Source organism: Drosophila melanogaster, chromosome 2L (genome assembly GCF_000001215.4).
Source record: "Drosophila melanogaster chromosome 2L".
In the NCBI taxonomy this organism is placed as follows: Eukaryota; Metazoa; Arthropoda; class Insecta; order Diptera; family Drosophilidae; genus Drosophila; species Drosophila melanogaster.
The window spans coordinates 17,776,188-17,793,747 of NT_033779.5; the positions used below are offsets into that span (position 1 = coordinate 17,776,188).

Genomic DNA, 17,560 nt, shown 5'->3' on the forward strand with positions numbered 1-17,560 from the left:
GACACAAATAATAGCCACACAAGCATATATTCATTTCAAGTCTCAGAAAACCATATTTTGAAAAAATTGATAAAGTACACAACATTTTCTATAGTTCTATAATTGAAATGATGTCAGAAAATTATGAAATAATATAATAAAATATTATTTGAATATGTATCTAAAAGAACAATTAAGAAATTGAGCTTTAGATAGTTTGAGTTTCAGGCATTCATCATAACCCTAATATTTTTAGTACATTTAGCACCTTGATGTTATTTGATTTCATACATATATATCATATTGCGTAGGTGTTTCGTATTGTTTTCCGTGTAGCTAAGGGGCCTTGCCACGCCCCTTTCGAGCTGCCTCCCACGCACTGAGTGTGTGTGTGTGCAAGTGGGTGCCATAAGTCAGATTTATGTGTGCAAAATATTTGCTGGGGTTTCGGCTTGTCCCTATGCACTTTACCCTTCTCCAAGGCGGTGGGCGTAGGGGCGTGGGGGCGTGGCAGAGCCTAGTTTTACTGTTATGCTGCTGGCGCTGATGTCTAATATGATTTGTGGGCCTTGTTAAAAAGTTTCCCTCCAAGGCGTTGTTTGTTATTGTCTCTGGTTGAACGTGGCCAGAAGTTGACATTCCAGTGACTGTCAAAAGAAAAATAGCTACTAAGCTAAGGAATGCATCAAGTTGGAGATTTTGTTTCACGGATAAAGTTTCTTTTTCGAGCAAAAGAAATTGTAGATGTGTGTGACAAAAAGATTTGAATTAAAGTGATGAATACGGAAAAGTGACAGAAATGCTGACAGCAAAAAACAAATATAATCTAACACATTATTTAAATTTATTAACAGAAATGGAAAATGTAAATGATGAGTTAATATTAATATGCCTTAAGCCCACAAAATATAACACTATATTTCAAAATAAGTCTATCACATCTGCATTCCATCCCATTTAATCTGGATAGCACACCAGAAATATAGTAAAAGTATCTGCAAGAGTAGCCTGTAGCCATTTGACTTGAAACGAACTGTTAAAACATTAAGCCAAATTACTGAAATTACATCAAAGAAGATAAAATCTTCGAAAGTACAGAAAAAGAAGACGAAAACTGGGAGATTGTAGCCATTAAATAAAAGATACTTTTACGCCGACGAGCAACCGAGAAGATTGCACAGGCGGCGAAAATATTTCACAACAAATGCATAAATCACAATTTGTTTGCCGGTATTGAAGATATCTGATGGAATGCTTACCGCCAAGGGAAATAATCCAATCCAAAAAATTGAAGGCGGCTATAAAAAAGCACAACGAATATACAAACACTTCGAATTTCCGAATTTTATTTATCTCTTGATTTCGAGTCGCTGCTCAATCGCTGTGGCATTCAAATGCATTTCACTTGCGGGCGCCCAAAATAAACACTTCATTATTAGAAACACATGCAACGCACTTTTAGCAGGGGGCAAATCTCCAAAGGGCTGGTCTTATTTCAGTTCTTATTATTTTCGGTTGTATGTATTGCATGGGCCCGCCTTGAGGGCGAATATTTAAAAATATACAATATTTTTTTTCCTTCTCTATTTTCTCACATCACTGCACTTTAGCATTCTGCTGCTCTTGTTTTCCTCTGTCGATTTTTGCACACGCAACGGAAATGCTAGGGAGAGATGCAAATGTACGGTAACGGGATTGGGGCTCCAAAATGAAAAGGAAAACGCACTGCGCTCCAAAAATAGATTTAAAGGCAATCGAAAATGGGGAAACTTTAACGTAAGCAAACGGCGCAAACACACCGGGAATAATGCTTAAGATTAATTTTATTATTCATCTAATAAAGAAAGTACTATACAAACATATGTTGAAATTCTTAAAAATGCAAAACTAACACTTTAATAATTATATTAATTTTAATTTTATGTATATTTAATTTTATGTGTATTTATGTAAGTAACAAGTTATATTTGGCTTTCCTTCTCACTCCGCAACCCCAATTTATGCCCACATTTTGTGTACATCCGCGACCGTTCCTCAATTTTCCGCACCTTCTTTGTTTAACTCCTTCGTCAACACACTATTATTTTTTTTAAACAGCATGCACTTTTCACGCGCTCTCCCGCCAATAAAAGCAGCTTTTCCGACCGCTTTTCCGTCTTCACCGAAGCTTCCCGCTCGCGTGTTCAAATCGAACTGAAAAGCGAGGAATAAAAACAAATGATCCGATGCTGATCCGCTCTGCTCGTATCTTCTGCCTCGGAAGAGCGTCTAGGTTGTTATTCTTGTTTTGTGCGCTCCATCGCGAGACAGAAAGAGATGGATGGACGAAGAAAGAAGGGGAGCGCTGACGGGAGCGAGTTCATCCGTGGTGCCGGTAAAATGAATGCTTTTGTTTATGTTTTGAATGAACACCCGGCTTTTGCATATACACTAGAAAAAATATTAGGGAACTCTGTAGGTTATTATGACGAATATACTTGAAAGAAAACGATATTTGAAGGTGTCAGGAGTGGAAGTGGCCAATTGGTAATCCCGAAAACCGACTCCCAATTAGTAAAATAATTTAGATATTAGGGCCTCCAAAACAGTATATTGAATACTACATATAAAATCGGTTATATTAAAAGACCTCTAATATGCACGTTTTTTCTACGTACCATCTTTTCTATATTATATTCACGATATCCTTATCTGAATGAATACTGAATGAATATGAACATCGACTTATCCATAAACTATAGAATCCAGAAAGTTGAGAATAAAGCATTCCCATTCTAGTGAGGCCTTCTCAACAAAAGTTTATCCAAGCCATTGAAATGATTACTTAAATATACTTTGGGGTTAACCAAATTTCTAGGTGATCAGCTTAGATATTCTACGAATTTGTTTAATTATGTTTGCACATTTTTGATGATTACCGTGGAAGCGAGCTCAAATTGGTTTCGAATGATCTGCTGATCCCATAAATCAAACTTTTCTATGTTTGTTCTCACGCTGAACTTATAAGACCGGACTTGGCACCGTTATCTAAACGTAAGCAACCTTGAAACATTTGCGCTACTATGCGGTCAGCTGTTGGTCATTAGCCACATGATGAGGCGAAAACGAGGCTATTAAAAAACGCTTGGGTAAAAAGCTGTCACATCGAAATGTGCAAGTGAAGATGACAGAGAGGGCAGATCCCGAAGGAAAGAGACAGCCGCCCATCGGCAAGTGCACTAAAATGCAGCAGTGTTTTCACAATGAAGTGACCCACAGACAACGAATGTCATGCATGAGGAGGAACCAGTTTTCCAGTTCGAAAATGTGTGACAAATATGAAAGGCGATCGACGCTGAGATATTGATGTTGGGCAACAACAAAAGTCGGGATCCAGATATATATATTTAGTCGTCTGTAGTCGACGAGACAAAGCCGCCGACAGGCAGAAAGCTCTTAGATAATCATCTCTTTGAAATCGCTGACAAAGCAAGCGCAAAATGGTAAAATAAAATGTTGGCAACGGAGGGGGAAATGAAAACAAATAAATAAGAATTCCTTTCAAGCGTAACGGAAGTCGTTGAGAGCTAAATGGTCAACGGGCCAGTGGGCAATGATTAAGAACGGGCTAACAAGCTGTCACCGGATGCTTAAGTCGGCTAAGTTGAGGGGCTTATAGCCGAAATTCGAGAAGCACTTCCATGTAGACTTCATTTTGAATGTCTATTTCTCGAAGTGTTAGCACATTATTTACATCTCAGAAAAGATCTTAGATGTGTTGAACTATCGATTCGAGCAAATTATTATGAATTATGATTATAGGTATATTTTATCAAAGGAAAACGGTTACTTCTTAATGAATATAATTCCTACTGTAGCTTAAAAGTTTTATTAAAATTTTCAGAATATTTAAATAAGTATGCAAGATATAAAAACACAACATTGCTTATTTAATACGAACACAGCGTTCTGGTTTCGTTTCGTTTTTCGACTAATTTTCTATTAATATTAAACATATACCAAATCCGCGCCTCTATCCAAATAATTAGACATATTTATGTGTTCATAAATATCTCAGATATGATTCCACTTTTTCCCAATTCTTTGGCTCCGTTAAAATATATTTCTTTCAATCCAGTTTTGCTTTGGCTCAAATCAAACCTTCGGCAGCTTTTAATTAAAATGCGATAAAAGTGAGAAAATTCGTTGCGGTTTGTCTAAATGGGCACCCAAAAAAGGCAATCAAACGCCCAAAATGAAAAAAGAAACCTCGATGGTGTATAAATATGTGAGTGTGTCGATAGGGGAAAATCAACGATTTCTTATCCCGCTTTTGGTGCGCACTTATTTATGTAAATCTTGTCGCCCTCAACGGAAAGCCGTCGTCCCAGTGGGCAAACATCTAAAATGCATTTGTGGAGCAAACGGAGTCCGATTAACAAAAAAAAACATAGGAGAAAAACCCAATCGCAGGCAATCCAATTCGAATCCAAGCCAATCCGATTCCGATGGCCACTCGAGACGTCGTTGGCAAAAGCCTATTGAATAATTTTCGATTTGATTTTCGTTACAGATGCTGTTTGAATACCCCCTTGCCGCACCTACTCTTCCCCATTCGATTCATGACTTATTCACTTGATTTTACTTGATTTTCCACTTTATGACGGACTATGTGCCAATGTTGGCCAAAACCCCTAAAAGGAGGCAAAATGTATTGAATTACTGCGAAGATTTTATTTACCATTTGGCTGTGATAAATGGTCTGCTAGATGTATTTTTTTACTACCAGATCATTAATCAATGCAATATTTGCTTATTGTTCGCTGAAAGTTTAAGATGGATTTGAAAATGTAATAAGAAAAGATACATAATCTGAACTCCATGCCACACACTAACTTTACACCTTATCCTCATTGTATGTGTTGAATTAAAAGGGAGCTTAATTTTTAATCTTTCCCAAGACTCGCTTACTCATCGCCATTTTTGTAAGCCAGTGGAATGTAATTAATTTTTTAAGCGCTGCACGTTTTTCGTTGAAACAATCAAAAGATATTGACTTTAAAATGAGGATGCGCATATTACCCTGTTTACAGACCTGTTTTAAAACCAGCTAAGAAAAATGAGAAGGTGGCGTCCAAAAAAGGCATAAAACCGCCAAACACAGCACGTGATAAACGCACTTTGCAGGTAATACCATTTACAAAATGATGAATTAACACACTGGTAAAAAAAGGAGCAATAGAAAATATATGTAAATATGTGGATAGCTTTAGAAAACCTTAAGATAGAACAATACCTTCTCCTTCTCAACAATATTTTGTAATACGCATCAATCACGACAAGTTTACACAAATCTGCAAAACGTTTTCCCACACCTTCGGTGGACAGCATTAGCAAAATCAACCGATTTATGACAAAAAACTCACCGAAGAACAACAAAAATATATTGCTACAACAACCATAAAAACCATAAAAAGCAGCAACAACAAGCGCAACGGCAGCAACATAAGAGGCCGCAGCAGCAACAATGCCACGCTTTTCAAAGTGCTCCCAAGTTGCCAAGTTGGAGACCCCCTCCAATGGCTGAGTACCACCAGTTGCCCCCATGACCACACCGAAATTTGTGTGAGAGCCGTTTAGAATCGCGGTTATGGGGAGAATCGAAACGCGAGGAGGAGTTCAGTTAATAAACTTCTGGCTGGGCCGAAAACTTGGTCTAAACGCGGCGAGAAAGTTGAGGAGCGCGGAGAAATTAGTTGGAAAGACGTGCGTAAGGTGTGTTGCGGACAGTTCCGCTTCAAGCCCGAAAACCAGGGGATCGAATGCGGTTCGGTCCCGGGATACAGTCAGTCAGTCAGTCAGTTAGCCCGTCGTCTCTGGACTTTACACTGAGAGAAATTGGACGACGCAAATATCAATCAATTTGATCAAATTAATATGATATTTTTATAATATAACATCAATTATCCCAGAATTTATACTTTCAATTCGTGTTCGTTTCATGAATGAATATTGAATTTGAACATATTATATGTTTGAAAAGCATGGATATCTAACTAACAAAGTATGTGAAATATTTTTCAGTGGCCCTCCGTTCGTCATTCATTAAAACTGACGCGTCCTCTTCCAAACACAAAAGTTTTTGACAAAACGGGCAAGAAAATATGGCTGCAAAAAACTGAAATGCTTTCGCCTGCATTTTGGCCACGAGTCCGATAAAAGTGTCAGTTCCAAAAGTTTGTTCAAACGCAGGAGCATCTGGCCAACAGCAACAACTAAAATTAAAAGGGTATTTAGGCGGGGGAGGTGGGGAAAATGGAAAAGGGGACCAGAGTTTCATGGCTTTTCCCATGGAATTTGTGCGAGACAAATGGATGGAATGTGCAAGGAGGTCAACTGACTAGCCTTGATTGGACCAAAGTTTCCTCGACTAGGTGAAAATATTAGCAAGTATCCCGTTTATATTTCATTTCAAGTTCGTCTAAAATTTTTAGCGATGTTGGTCTGGCACATTTCATTATTTTATTAGAGTTTATATTATAAGCTAATATAAACTATTCTAGCTCAAGTCAAAAAATATCGGCATGATTACATATGTAGATATATTATCTATTAACCTCTTAAGATAGAATTCTAGGTGATAATAGTAAGATAGATTAGGAAGCACTTCAACTATTTAATAAAACTATCAACTATCCTTTAATAAAAAGGACCTAACTTCCTGAAGACTTAGGATGCAGCTTTCTTGTTTTCAGCTTAAAGCCATGTTGAAAAACGATTGAAATGTGAAACCCCTTTAAGAGTTTCAAGGGAGCCCTATCCACAAAAAAAGCATCAAGAACGAACGGCATTTGCCGGTCATTTGGCAAAGGTCAACGACAAGCCATCACAGAAAAGCATAAAACTCAAACACTTTATCCAGAGCTGAACCGAAAATATTCGGAAAAAATCGGTTAACACATATTAAAATAAGCTTAAAGCTGCTTGTTAGAGATGTCTATTTTAATTATTAACAAATTGTACGTTGATTAAAAACATCATTAATTAAATATGTATCGGGGCATATGCCAACTTGCAGCCACTTCTCTTCGACACGAAATTATCGCCATTTTTCAGTTGTCATTAAAAACGAGTTTCAACACTCGACAGTTTGAAGTTAGGTATGAGAGGGGTTTACTCGATTTGTATAGTGATTTATACTTGCAATTAAAATAATATTGTATATATTTCGTGTCCATTTGAACTCGGTTTTTGTAACTTCATAGTAAAAATTCATAGTTATTAGTTGACTGCTTGGTTTATAGAACTTTAAACAATTAAACAAAATATAAACACGTTTGTGCCCTTAAAAGTAGAGTAAGAGTTGTATTAGATTAGTAAAAACTTTGTAAAAGTAGAAAGAAACTTTTTCGTCCTTATAGAGTCTAATTTGTTTGTCCATATGACTTTAAACTAGATTTAAAACTTTTTCTTGCCAATTTCTATCGACATTTCAAACAAATTTCGACGCCCGCTGAGTAAGGGGTATCTGATAGTCGAGGAAATAAAATATAGCGTTCTCTTTTGCTTTAATTTATCGTTTATATTTTTAATTACAGCAATATACAGAAGACTAACGATGTCTAGTTGTGTCTATTTCAATTCAAAATATGAAAATGGTATTTAATTGAATGCTGATATAAAAGCGTATCAAAGCCTCGACTCACGAATGAATTATTTACATTTCACAGTTTTTTACCTTCTTGTTTCCTTTTTAAGCTTCTGCCTGTCAACGCCGCGGCGACAATTTAGTAATTTAAATTGATTTATGCAACTAGAAATAAATAAAACTGCCATCACACACCGCCGTCGGCCTCCTTCTTTGCTGTTCGCTGTGGGCCACGCTAATTAAATTTAATTTCCCACTGATTAAACGTATTTATTTCGATGTTTTCGACCATTCTGGTAGTTTTGACAGCTCGGCCAGGTATTTCTCTTCCACGTTGAATTATTAATTGGATGATTGATTGTTACACTCGACGTGTGGTCCATGGCAGCTCCCCTCGAATTTCTGCGCTTCGTTTGTTTCGCATTAGCAGCAAGTGAAGTCCGAAGAACAACTCCGTGGGGAGCTAACTACTCGATGAGGAAGCAGCCTTATTTTTTTTTATTTATTTGCCGGCCTATTTGGGCGTGAGAATCGCTTTTTTCTGGCCTCTTTCCCGGCTTTTTGCCGCTTCTTAAACAATTGTTGTCTTCAATGAAGTGGCTTGATTGGCTTCGGTGTCCGCGGTGTCAATATTAATGTAGTTTGTTGCTACGAAGAGAAATTGTTGTGTTGGCGTTATTTTGAAGTCTAAGATCGCTAACTTGCTGCATACTTTAAAAAAATTGGGCAGAAAATAATTTGAATGGGTTATTTTTGTGTTCGAATTTTGGTACACAAATATTATACTCCGGAAAATAACTAAGTAAAATTATTGGACAAACAACCTTAAAGAATAGAACTGACAAATATTTTCGAAATTGGTGAAATTTTGTTTGTAGACTTTTAATTTTTTTATTCAATATGAGTAATGTCACTTATCCTTTTAAAAAATTTTATTTCGCATTAAGTTGTAATGTTGCCAGATGATCAGAGATTGAAACTGTTGTATGCAACTGTATGACACATAGGTGGCGCTGAAGCCAATTAAGTAGTGGCACCAACGGTCAAGCGCAGTGTGTTCATAATAGATATGTTATACAGATGGCGCCACGAATTTGATGACTGTCAAAAGCTAAATGCGATGAGGAAAGTAAATATGAAAAAATGTATTCAATTTTTTAACATTAAATGATTATTCCATATTTCCATTTTTGAATTGACTTATGTCTTACCTATTTACGTTTCAATAAATGTTCTAACGTGTAATTGAGCTTCAATGTGCAATGTGCTTATTTATTCTGAATTTCGGCAAATATTCATTTGGAAGCTCACTAACTGTGCTGCGCATTTTCGTCGGCCATTATTGTTGGCCAAATGACGAGGTAAATACCTTTAATGCATTCGCTCAAAGTCCAAAGTTAACATCCCGCTCAACCAATATTCAATTAAAAATAATAACAACATCCAGGCTAATGTTCTCGGCTATTTTCGTTAAGTAATGGCCAGCGAATGCAAATGGAATGAAAATTTTCAAATGCTCAACAAAGAGGATGTCGTTGGTGAGGGGAGGCATTCTCGCCAGTTTGCGGGCTAAAAGGTAATCCACAAATATTTTCAGATGCGAACAAATTGGGGCCAAAAATAATTAAGCAAATTGCATGATATTTATTAATAATTTATTCTCTACAGCGCGGAATATGCAAGTTCATGCGGCAAATCAGGCGAAAATCAATGTAATTAGCATTCATTTTGGATACAAATAATGCAGTTGCGCTTCCGTTCCGCTTCATATTCCAATTATTTGCATAATATCCTGAAGTGTAGATTTTTAAACTAAAATCGTCCTTAATTGGTTTAAAAGAATGTTGAGAAATACATATGTTGTTTAAAAATAGAATGCTAACGAAAACGATGAACCTTTTTCTTTTTGTAGAACGTATGAAGATTCAAACGTTAATGCCACTAATTTACCAATAATAATTTGTTGCTAAACGTTTTTGATAAATCCGTTTCTATATTGCAGTGTAGTACAACTAATTGAACATGCAACAATCTGGATTTTACACCGTTCATCATGAAATCCTCGTTATTGATTGTATTTGATAATTAGTTACTCTACTAATGGGCACTTAAAGCATCGATAGATATTATATTTCACTATTGTTCCTTTGAATTTGAAACTGGATAGGTGCAAAGTGGCCATCTGCCTTTCTTTCCCCTTTGTTGCTTAAATAAGCAGGCTTAGTTGCTGGAAATGAGATTTAAACTTTACCCAAATTAGCCGGTAAATTGTGTTTACATCCACAAGTCCTGTTTGCGCATCTGTGTTGTACTATTGTTGATGCCTCGGGCTGCAAATTCCGCTCGAGAAGAACCTTGGTGTTAATGCAACTAATTAGCTCGTTTCCAGGCAGCTCACATCCCTGCACTGTGTTACACATTCTATATTTCAATAATAACTCATTTAGAGCAAATAAAGGTCACAGTAAGTTTAACCTAAAGAACCAAACTTTACTTCTGGCAGAGTTATCCCATCCCAGTAATCACTGTAGTGAGTAAAACACGATTTTTAACTTACTTACAGCGATTTTTAAAACTGTCAAAATAAACCATCAATTTATCCAGCCATAAGGAAAGCCAACTGGGATAGCGGAGGAGTAAGGATATTTGAGTGCTGGTGACCATATTTCATATCGATGGCTCAGCCTGGCTAATTTATTATGCAACGTGAAGTGTTTCCACCGCCATCCCCCCGTGGAAAATCTATGGCTGGGGAACAAAATAGAAGAGGAGGGCAGGCGACCTGAACCGAAAAATTTCAAAGGTCACTGCTCAACATTTTTTACGGCCTAGAAGAGATTGCCCCCAAAACTGGCGGAGGTTCATCCAGTTGGCTGACAGCTTCTGGTTTTCTGTAAGAGGCAATGCATGTTGCCCTGTCAAACGCTCCGTTGAACTTTGCCTTTCGGAGGAGGCGCCCAAAGTGGCTTCCTTTCTGCGGCTTCCATTTGGACACCTTTGCCGGGACTTAGCGGCGCGTTTAGGACACCAAATGCCGCAATGTCTGGGCCGGAAGTGGAGGCACCAAGCATCATTAGGCAGTGTCAACAAGCGGATTGCCGGATTGGCTGGCATCCAGAAATCCTGGCGAGAAGTGCAAGCGATATTGGCATGGAAATTAGGCTGTACATGGAGCTTGATACACATATTTTTTTGGGGCTTTATTGATTTTTAAAAAATTATGCTTAAATGCTAGCTACTAACAAATTGTCCATTAACTAACGTAAATGTAATTAACCATTTGCTTCGTTTATGACTCATATTACAATATTATTATTAATATTTTCATTTTCCGTACGGTTGTGTAGTTGCTAGTAAATGCAGAAATATGAAATTGGTTTGATCAACACTCGTATTTGGTTTCGGCTTCCGTTTCCCGGTAATTAAATATAGGTTTAATTGTTGTTAATTAGTCTATTAGTTGTTCTGTTTTATTTTTTTGTTTCGTTTTCATTTCTATGCTATAATAGCCATTAATTTATTCGTAGAATTACAGAAGTGAATATGTACAAAATTATGTTACAGTAGAGCTTCCCCCATTTACCTTAAATTTTCACCCAAGTTAGTTATGATTTTCGTACTTTTATTAAATTTCCTCCTCGTTCTGCAAGCTTTTGTGGCTGCGTGGGTTCGGTCGCAGCTTTCAGCGCTGCTTTCCCAGCCCGACTTTCCCGGTTTTCAGATGCCACCTGGCTCCTGGCTCCTGTTGGCAATCGGGCACGTTCCCCAGTCGGCGGCACACAAATGTTGCACTGCTCCACATTTTCTGGGAGTTGGCCGAATTCCGGTTTAGTTTGGTTCAACTTACGTGCTAGAGAGTTAACGGCGTATTTATAGTACATGGTCTTTAACTAATGTATATCAAGTTTTATAAACTCTTTTTCATTGTAGTATGCTTAATGTACTCATATAATATATTTCGTAGAACTATTCATTGATTTCTCAGTTGGTTCAGTTGAATGTCATCGAGATGATGATCCTTGAAAGGAAGACACAGAAAGATGTTCGAAAGAAGGTGGACAGGGAAAGTTATACGCTAACGCGTTGTAGTGGATTCTTAAAGTTTTCAAAACTTTGTGGATACACTATAAATAAGTTAATTTATCAATTAATCATCTTTAACCGTTTAACAAATACACACAGTTATCAATAGTGAAACTTAACAGAGCGGATAATTTTCATTACTTTTTTCCCGATTAATTGGTAAAAAGGTAACAGAACGAACTCAACAGAGGAGTTTGAGCAAAATAGTAAATTAAGTGTCTCTGCTCCGAAAATGAGCTATAAACATATATGTGAGAAACATCTAAAACCTTAAGTTAGTCTTAAATTCCACAGTTAGCCACATGTACATACATTTAATCCTAACCAGACACACGAACACACAAAACACCTGTCTCGGTTTGAGGATTTCCCCCATCATCGTGCTTACAGCTGAAACATCATTTTAACTACAACTTAACTATTTATTTTTATAATACAACTTTGTCGACCTCGGGCAGTGGCATCAACCCACTGCTACCACCGCCGCCTCCAGGACCTGCTCCACTTCCCGTTGCGACGACGGCAAGGACATTGCCTGGAATCCCAGATCCACCTCCCGTGCCACCGCCTCCCAACGGCGATGATGATGAGGCTCCAGGTCCAGGTCCATCTCCAGATCCTCCTCCGCCATCCGACGGCAGCTGGCTGCTGGCTTTCGCCTTATCGTGCACGTACATGGCGGCCAGGGCATTGAAACGTGGACCCCAGTTCTGTAGATAGTTAAAGTCTTGATTCTCATCATCGGTGCCTGGAATTGCACAGGGGAGAGCGAGCAGTGAGTTTAAGCGATTTCTGCGGAAGGTGGGGCAAAGGATGTGTCGGAAATGGCCGTAAAATTACGATATTTGATTGAACCCCGAAATCTAATTCGTACTCAAGGTGATTTTAGATAATTTAAATGCAGACGGGAGTCAAGGGACAATTTCGGTTTAACATTTATGCCAAGGTAGAACATTCACGAAAAATGGTTCGTACTACAAGCTCAGAAAGCTAGTGGAAAAAATCATTTATTTAACCGAGTTTTCTCTTTAAAAAATTAAAATATAAAAATCTTCGTTTCAATACAAGAACGTGGTGTAATTTGCAATTAAAGTAAGGGAGTTCCATGAACTTGAATTCTTGAGTTTCGACCTTTCCAGTTTAAAATGCTCGAAATGTTTTCTCTGGATTTACTTAAAGTGCTAAAAAAATATGAGATGTCCTTACCGGAGGCTAGCGAACTCAGTGACTCGGCGATGCTGCCGCTGCCCTCGAAGGTGAAGTTCCGCAGGTCGTCGAAGGGCGGTGCGTTGTTGTCCTTGTCGATGCGCTGCTTCCGTTCCTCCATCAGATAGGCCACGTTCAGTTCCTGGCCAGGTGGCAGCAGCGTCATCACGGGATCTAAGTGCAAACAACCGCCCAATTACTTGGCCATGTCCCAGCCGGGATTCGGGCACTCTCTGTGCCCCGTTTACTCACAGATTATGGGCATCTTGCAGGCGGCGATGTCCGGCGGTCCTCCCTGTGCGCTGATTGGTATTTGCAGTGGCGTAATGTCGAAGGCCGTCATGTCGTCCTCGCCGCCACCCTCGTCCTCGTAGCTGATGACCGTCTCGCGGACATCCTTCTCGGGTCCGGAGCGCTTCTTCTTCTTGGTCGTCTTGCGTTTGCGACTATATAGCACGAAGATCAGTGCGAGAACTGCAAGGTAGGTGGAGAACATAGGTTAATTGCAAGATTCTTAATGCGAAAGTTATATTTTACTTTTAATATAACTAGAAATTAAATGGAGTTTATGCGTTAGTCAGTTAACTAAGTTTAATGAGTTAAATCTTAGAATTTATAAAGTCTAAATATAAGAATTTTGTCCAATATACAATTCAACTTCGAGCTGCGTAGTTATATTATCATTCCTCGTAGTTTCTTTTATTTGCCTCATCTTAAATAAATACTTTTGAACACCATCTACTCTTGTTTTTCTCCTGTTTGCCTTTTTTTGTTTTATGTTTTCCTTTTTTTGCAACAAAAAAATTAACTGGAATTGTGCAACAAAAACCTAAAGAAAGAATGGTAGTCTGTTGGGTGTCTGTGAACTGTCAGTGCCACAACAACAGCTTCATTTTCATTTAATGAAGGTAATTAAATGTACGAAAAATGTTTGTCTGTTTTTGCTTTCGCGTTCCCACACTTCAGCTTTATGCAGAAAATAAAAAAAGCACGCTTAAACTTTATGAATATGAAAGGTTGGGAAGCTTTTGTAACCATCCCAAACTTTACATGAACATTTATAAAAAATATTTTTAACTGGAAAGCAAGCTGGCTTCGGCCAGCCGAAGTTTATATACCCTTGCAATAATGCGAACTTCATGATATAAAATATGTAATTTTTTTGATTTTTAATAAATTTTGCAACTGTTATTATACAAGCTTTATTATATAGTGGAAATGATATATTGTCTAATAACAGACACATACCGAACTAAAGCTCTTCATAATTAAAACCAACGAAGGGTTAATTTTTTCATTTTCTATTTATATTATATTTTTTGTCACTATTTAATTGACTGACTGAAATCAATATACCACTGCAAGTGCGTTAAAAGGATGACAGCTCTAGGTTGGATTAAATTAATTAAACAATAAAAGGTTTCGTTTTAAATGAAATTTAGCGGCCCTTAATAAGATTGGGTTCCCGGAATAGTGAAAACAAATAAAGCATCTGACATTTAAGCTTATAATGATCCCAAGGCCTCATTCAGTGCTATCAATTACAGGAAATCAACTCGGCAGTAGAGAAATGCTTTATGCTCTTTTCTTATAAATGAACTTTGTTCCTGTCTCTGCGAAAGTCAGCTGGCAGTTATTGCAACTAATGAATCCGCTTAGCCCAAAAGAAATGCAGCGGCATTAAAAACCAAAAAAAAAAAAAAACGGGCTTGGGCAATCCGAAGGAAACATCCTTGGCGGGCTTGTCATTTTGGAGAAGTCGTGCCAGAGTTTTAATTATTTTTACTTAGCTGTTTGCTTAACCCCTCTGTGCCGGAGCCCAGTTAATATTCCTGTCAACTGAAGCGCAAATGATAAAATGCAAGTCTACGAGTGAGTTTCTCTTTTTGCGGTCGTCTTTATATACTCTTGCAGGGGGAATTTGGATTTCAGTCAGAAACTTGCAATGCACTGAAGGAGACATTCTCGTATATATATTTCTGATCAGTATCAAGAGCAGAGTCGTTTTTCCGTCCGTCTGTTCAATTCTAAGCGAACTAGCGCCTAAGTTTTAAATCTGTCTACGTGAAACTTTCCCAAAAGTCTCCTTTCTATTGAAAGTCGAAACATGATGAATCGGTAATATGTATAATTTTGGATATATGCAAATAAATTGAAAATAATAAAAAAGAAATCGTACTTTCGATGTATTTGATATACAAGGAATTAACGGTAAGGGAATAAAAGCTACGACTTGCGGAAGCTACCATCGTTTCATGTTTTTTGTATTTCTTCTGAGCAAAAGTCCTGTTTACTCGACAAACAGAAGGAGAGTGCTCGCCAGTTTCCGAGAATATGTTGCAGTGGCTGAGTGGAGGGAACTTATTAATAACTTTATGCTACTTAAGCAAACTAAAGTATAAAGGCAAACGCAGAAAGGACACCGAATTTAACAAGTTTTCATGCTACAACGACTCGGAGTCACTCGAAATGTGCATTTGGAATGCGAATGTTTTTGGCCGACTTGTAATCCGCTTAGCTGCAAATGACTGTCAAAGTGGGGAGCCACTATGTTATCCATCCATCGGAACTCCCACTACCATACACCCCGATTCAAGTCGTTCTGTGTCTCTGGGTGCTGGAAAGTTTAATGCAACAATTACAGCATAAAGTTGCAACAGCAGCAGGACGCAAAACCCAAAGCCGCAACCGAGTACCGAATTGAACCGAAAATAGTTTACTACCAGTTCTTGGCCATGGCTTGAAGTGCATTAAATTTGTCTCTGGCCGCAGAAAGGAGCGACAAAACTTTCTAAATTATCTTGCCGCACAAGTTTTGCTATTAATGTGCCACCCCATCCAGAAAGAGCCAACAGAAATCTTCGATAATTCGTCCAAAAGCGAAGCAAACCAAATCTGTTTTCGAAACTTTCGCAAATCAGAGAAAATTTCATAAACTTTGATCATGAGCCAGGACAATTTTTACTTGTTTTGGCAGCGGTGGATATAAATTCGCAGTTAAGTGAAGGGAACTAAGAGCAGGATGAAACAAAAAACGTCCACCTGTTTTCAGAATTTAATTTCTCTTTGTAGACCCAGCAGCAATTAGAAACACAATTAAATTGGTACGCCAACGTTAAAACGTGCTAAATAAATATTTTTTTGCCCAGAGGAAAGTTGTGAATTTAATTTCCCGTCGAAACGTGCTGCCAAATTCAACTGCTCAACAAAGCACTAAACTTAATTATCAAGCTGACCGATCTGCTCCTTTAATTTGAACCAAAAATACCTTATGAAAGCCCATTTTAAAGGTTGCAGTTTGGCATATAGATGGCACAGTGTTTTGCTAAGCAGGCCAGGGCCAACTGTTCATTCATCAACCTTTAATCAACATTACCTCCGACAAGAAAAATAAAACAAGAGCAAGAGCCCGAAAAAGTGCTGCACAACAGCCGGAGGAGATGGCAGAGGGGAGCAGCATCGTCTAACCTACATAAAAACTAGCAAAAACAAAGCCAAAAATATCCTGCAAGATGAACAAAAGCCTTGGGAGGACCGAAAGCTCTTTAACGGCCTTTGTTTGCACTTAACTGTAAAAGGACCAAGGACCGGGTAATATCTTGTTGCTGCCCGGCCTGAACTTGCTGACCAGGTCAGCTCATCATGCTTGTAGTTCAGTTCCCCAGTACTTGCTCCACTCGGACACTTGAAACTTTATGCTAAAATACAGTTCAGCGATTCACAGATTACACTGGAGCATCCTTAGCTCCTGCGCACGGACAGGACATGAAAAAGCGTCGACTGTAAATAATGCTGGATAATTATTTAGTTTGTTTTACCACCACCCACCCCTGCACTCCCAAACTCCCACAACACCGGAAGACCGGAACTTTACGCCACTTTACGGCGAATCAAAACAAACTGGGCAGGACAGGACTGCGGCTGTCAGATTTTATGTCTTCGGCTCCTCAGATATTTTCACATCATAAAGAAAAAAAAAAAATGGAAAGGACGCGCAGATGAAAGTACTTCTGTGCGACGGCTCGCCGTTTATTTATTGCGCCTATTTTGCGGTTTAGCGGTTTTATGGCCACTTTAGGCCTTTGTTTTCCCGCCCGCAGCGAACCGTGTAATTATCTGCCTTAGCAGCGACTAATTAGCTCGGCCCTGGCCTTTTGTTGTTGCCACGATTGTACCCAGCTGCAACTTTGGCGCAAGTACTCATTAAAGTTGGCCCAAACGCGGCCGGATAAATCAGCGTCACTTTTAAATGTGGCCCAAAGTAAATGGCCTACGGCGTTTGCCAGAATTCACGGAAATATATGTGTAGATAAAAGCCATCCGAAACAGGGCCCACAGTGTGGCGCTAATTGAAAATCCCTTCAAATCCCAGACGAGCTGGCGAAACGAAAATAGATTGTCGTGCATTGCGTACGAGAAAACGCATTTGCATTGGCCTGCGAAATGCGGAGTGGCAAAAATAACCGAATGGCCAAAGCCACTTAACGCTCGTTCGCAAAATCCATTAAGTGCCCCGAGTTTTGTTGAAATTTTATTATATTCTCTGCGATTTTTTCAAGCAATAAAATGGTCCTAATTGGCTTAGGCAGCGATTAAAAGCCAGCTAAGAATTATAGTTTTTATTTTTTTTTTTCGCTACGCTTAGGCTAAAATAGTCATTTAATT

General features: G+C 38.4%; 2 protein-coding genes and 1 long non-coding RNA gene across 4 annotated transcripts in view, besides 1 other annotated feature; 1 reads left to right on the forward strand and 2 right to left on the reverse strand.

Moving 5' to 3' along the window:
• The window catches only part of CadN (Cadherin-N), a 131,288-nt gene extending 129,135 nt beyond the window's left edge, over nucleotides 1-2,153 (reverse strand). The window contains exons 1-2 of the mRNA NM_165227.3: nucleotides 2,028-2,153; nucleotides 1,239-1,612 (exon numbers count right to left, since the gene is read on the reverse strand). The gene's annotated coding sequence lies outside the window, so the exon portion shown is untranslated. The remainder of the gene's footprint in view (nucleotides 1-1,238; nucleotides 1,613-2,027) is intronic.
• A 5,285-nt stretch (nucleotides 2,154-7,438) lies between these two features.
• Nucleotides 7,439-7,523: a mobile genetic element.
• A 3,260-nt stretch (nucleotides 7,524-10,783) lies between these two features.
• The window catches only part of CadN2 (Cadherin-N2), an 88,277-nt gene continuing 81,500 nt past the window's right edge, over nucleotides 10,784-17,560 (reverse strand). For both annotated transcript variants that reach the window (NM_136011.4, NM_001042903.4), the window contains 3 exons: nucleotides 13,148-13,369; nucleotides 12,896-13,069; nucleotides 10,784-12,437 (listed from right to left, as the gene is read on the reverse strand). In NM_136011.4, coding sequence (NP_609855.3) covers nucleotides 12,118-12,437; nucleotides 12,896-13,069; nucleotides 13,148-13,369 — 716 coding nt within the window. In that variant the 3' untranslated portion in view covers nucleotides 10,784-12,117. The remainder of the gene's footprint in view (nucleotides 12,438-12,895; nucleotides 13,070-13,147; nucleotides 13,370-17,560) is intronic.
• lncRNA:CR43419 (long non-coding RNA:CR43419) lies at nucleotides 16,225-17,507 on the forward strand. Its single transcript, NR_047989.1, has one exon. It is a non-coding gene; the product is annotated as a long non-coding RNA:CR43419 (long non-coding RNA).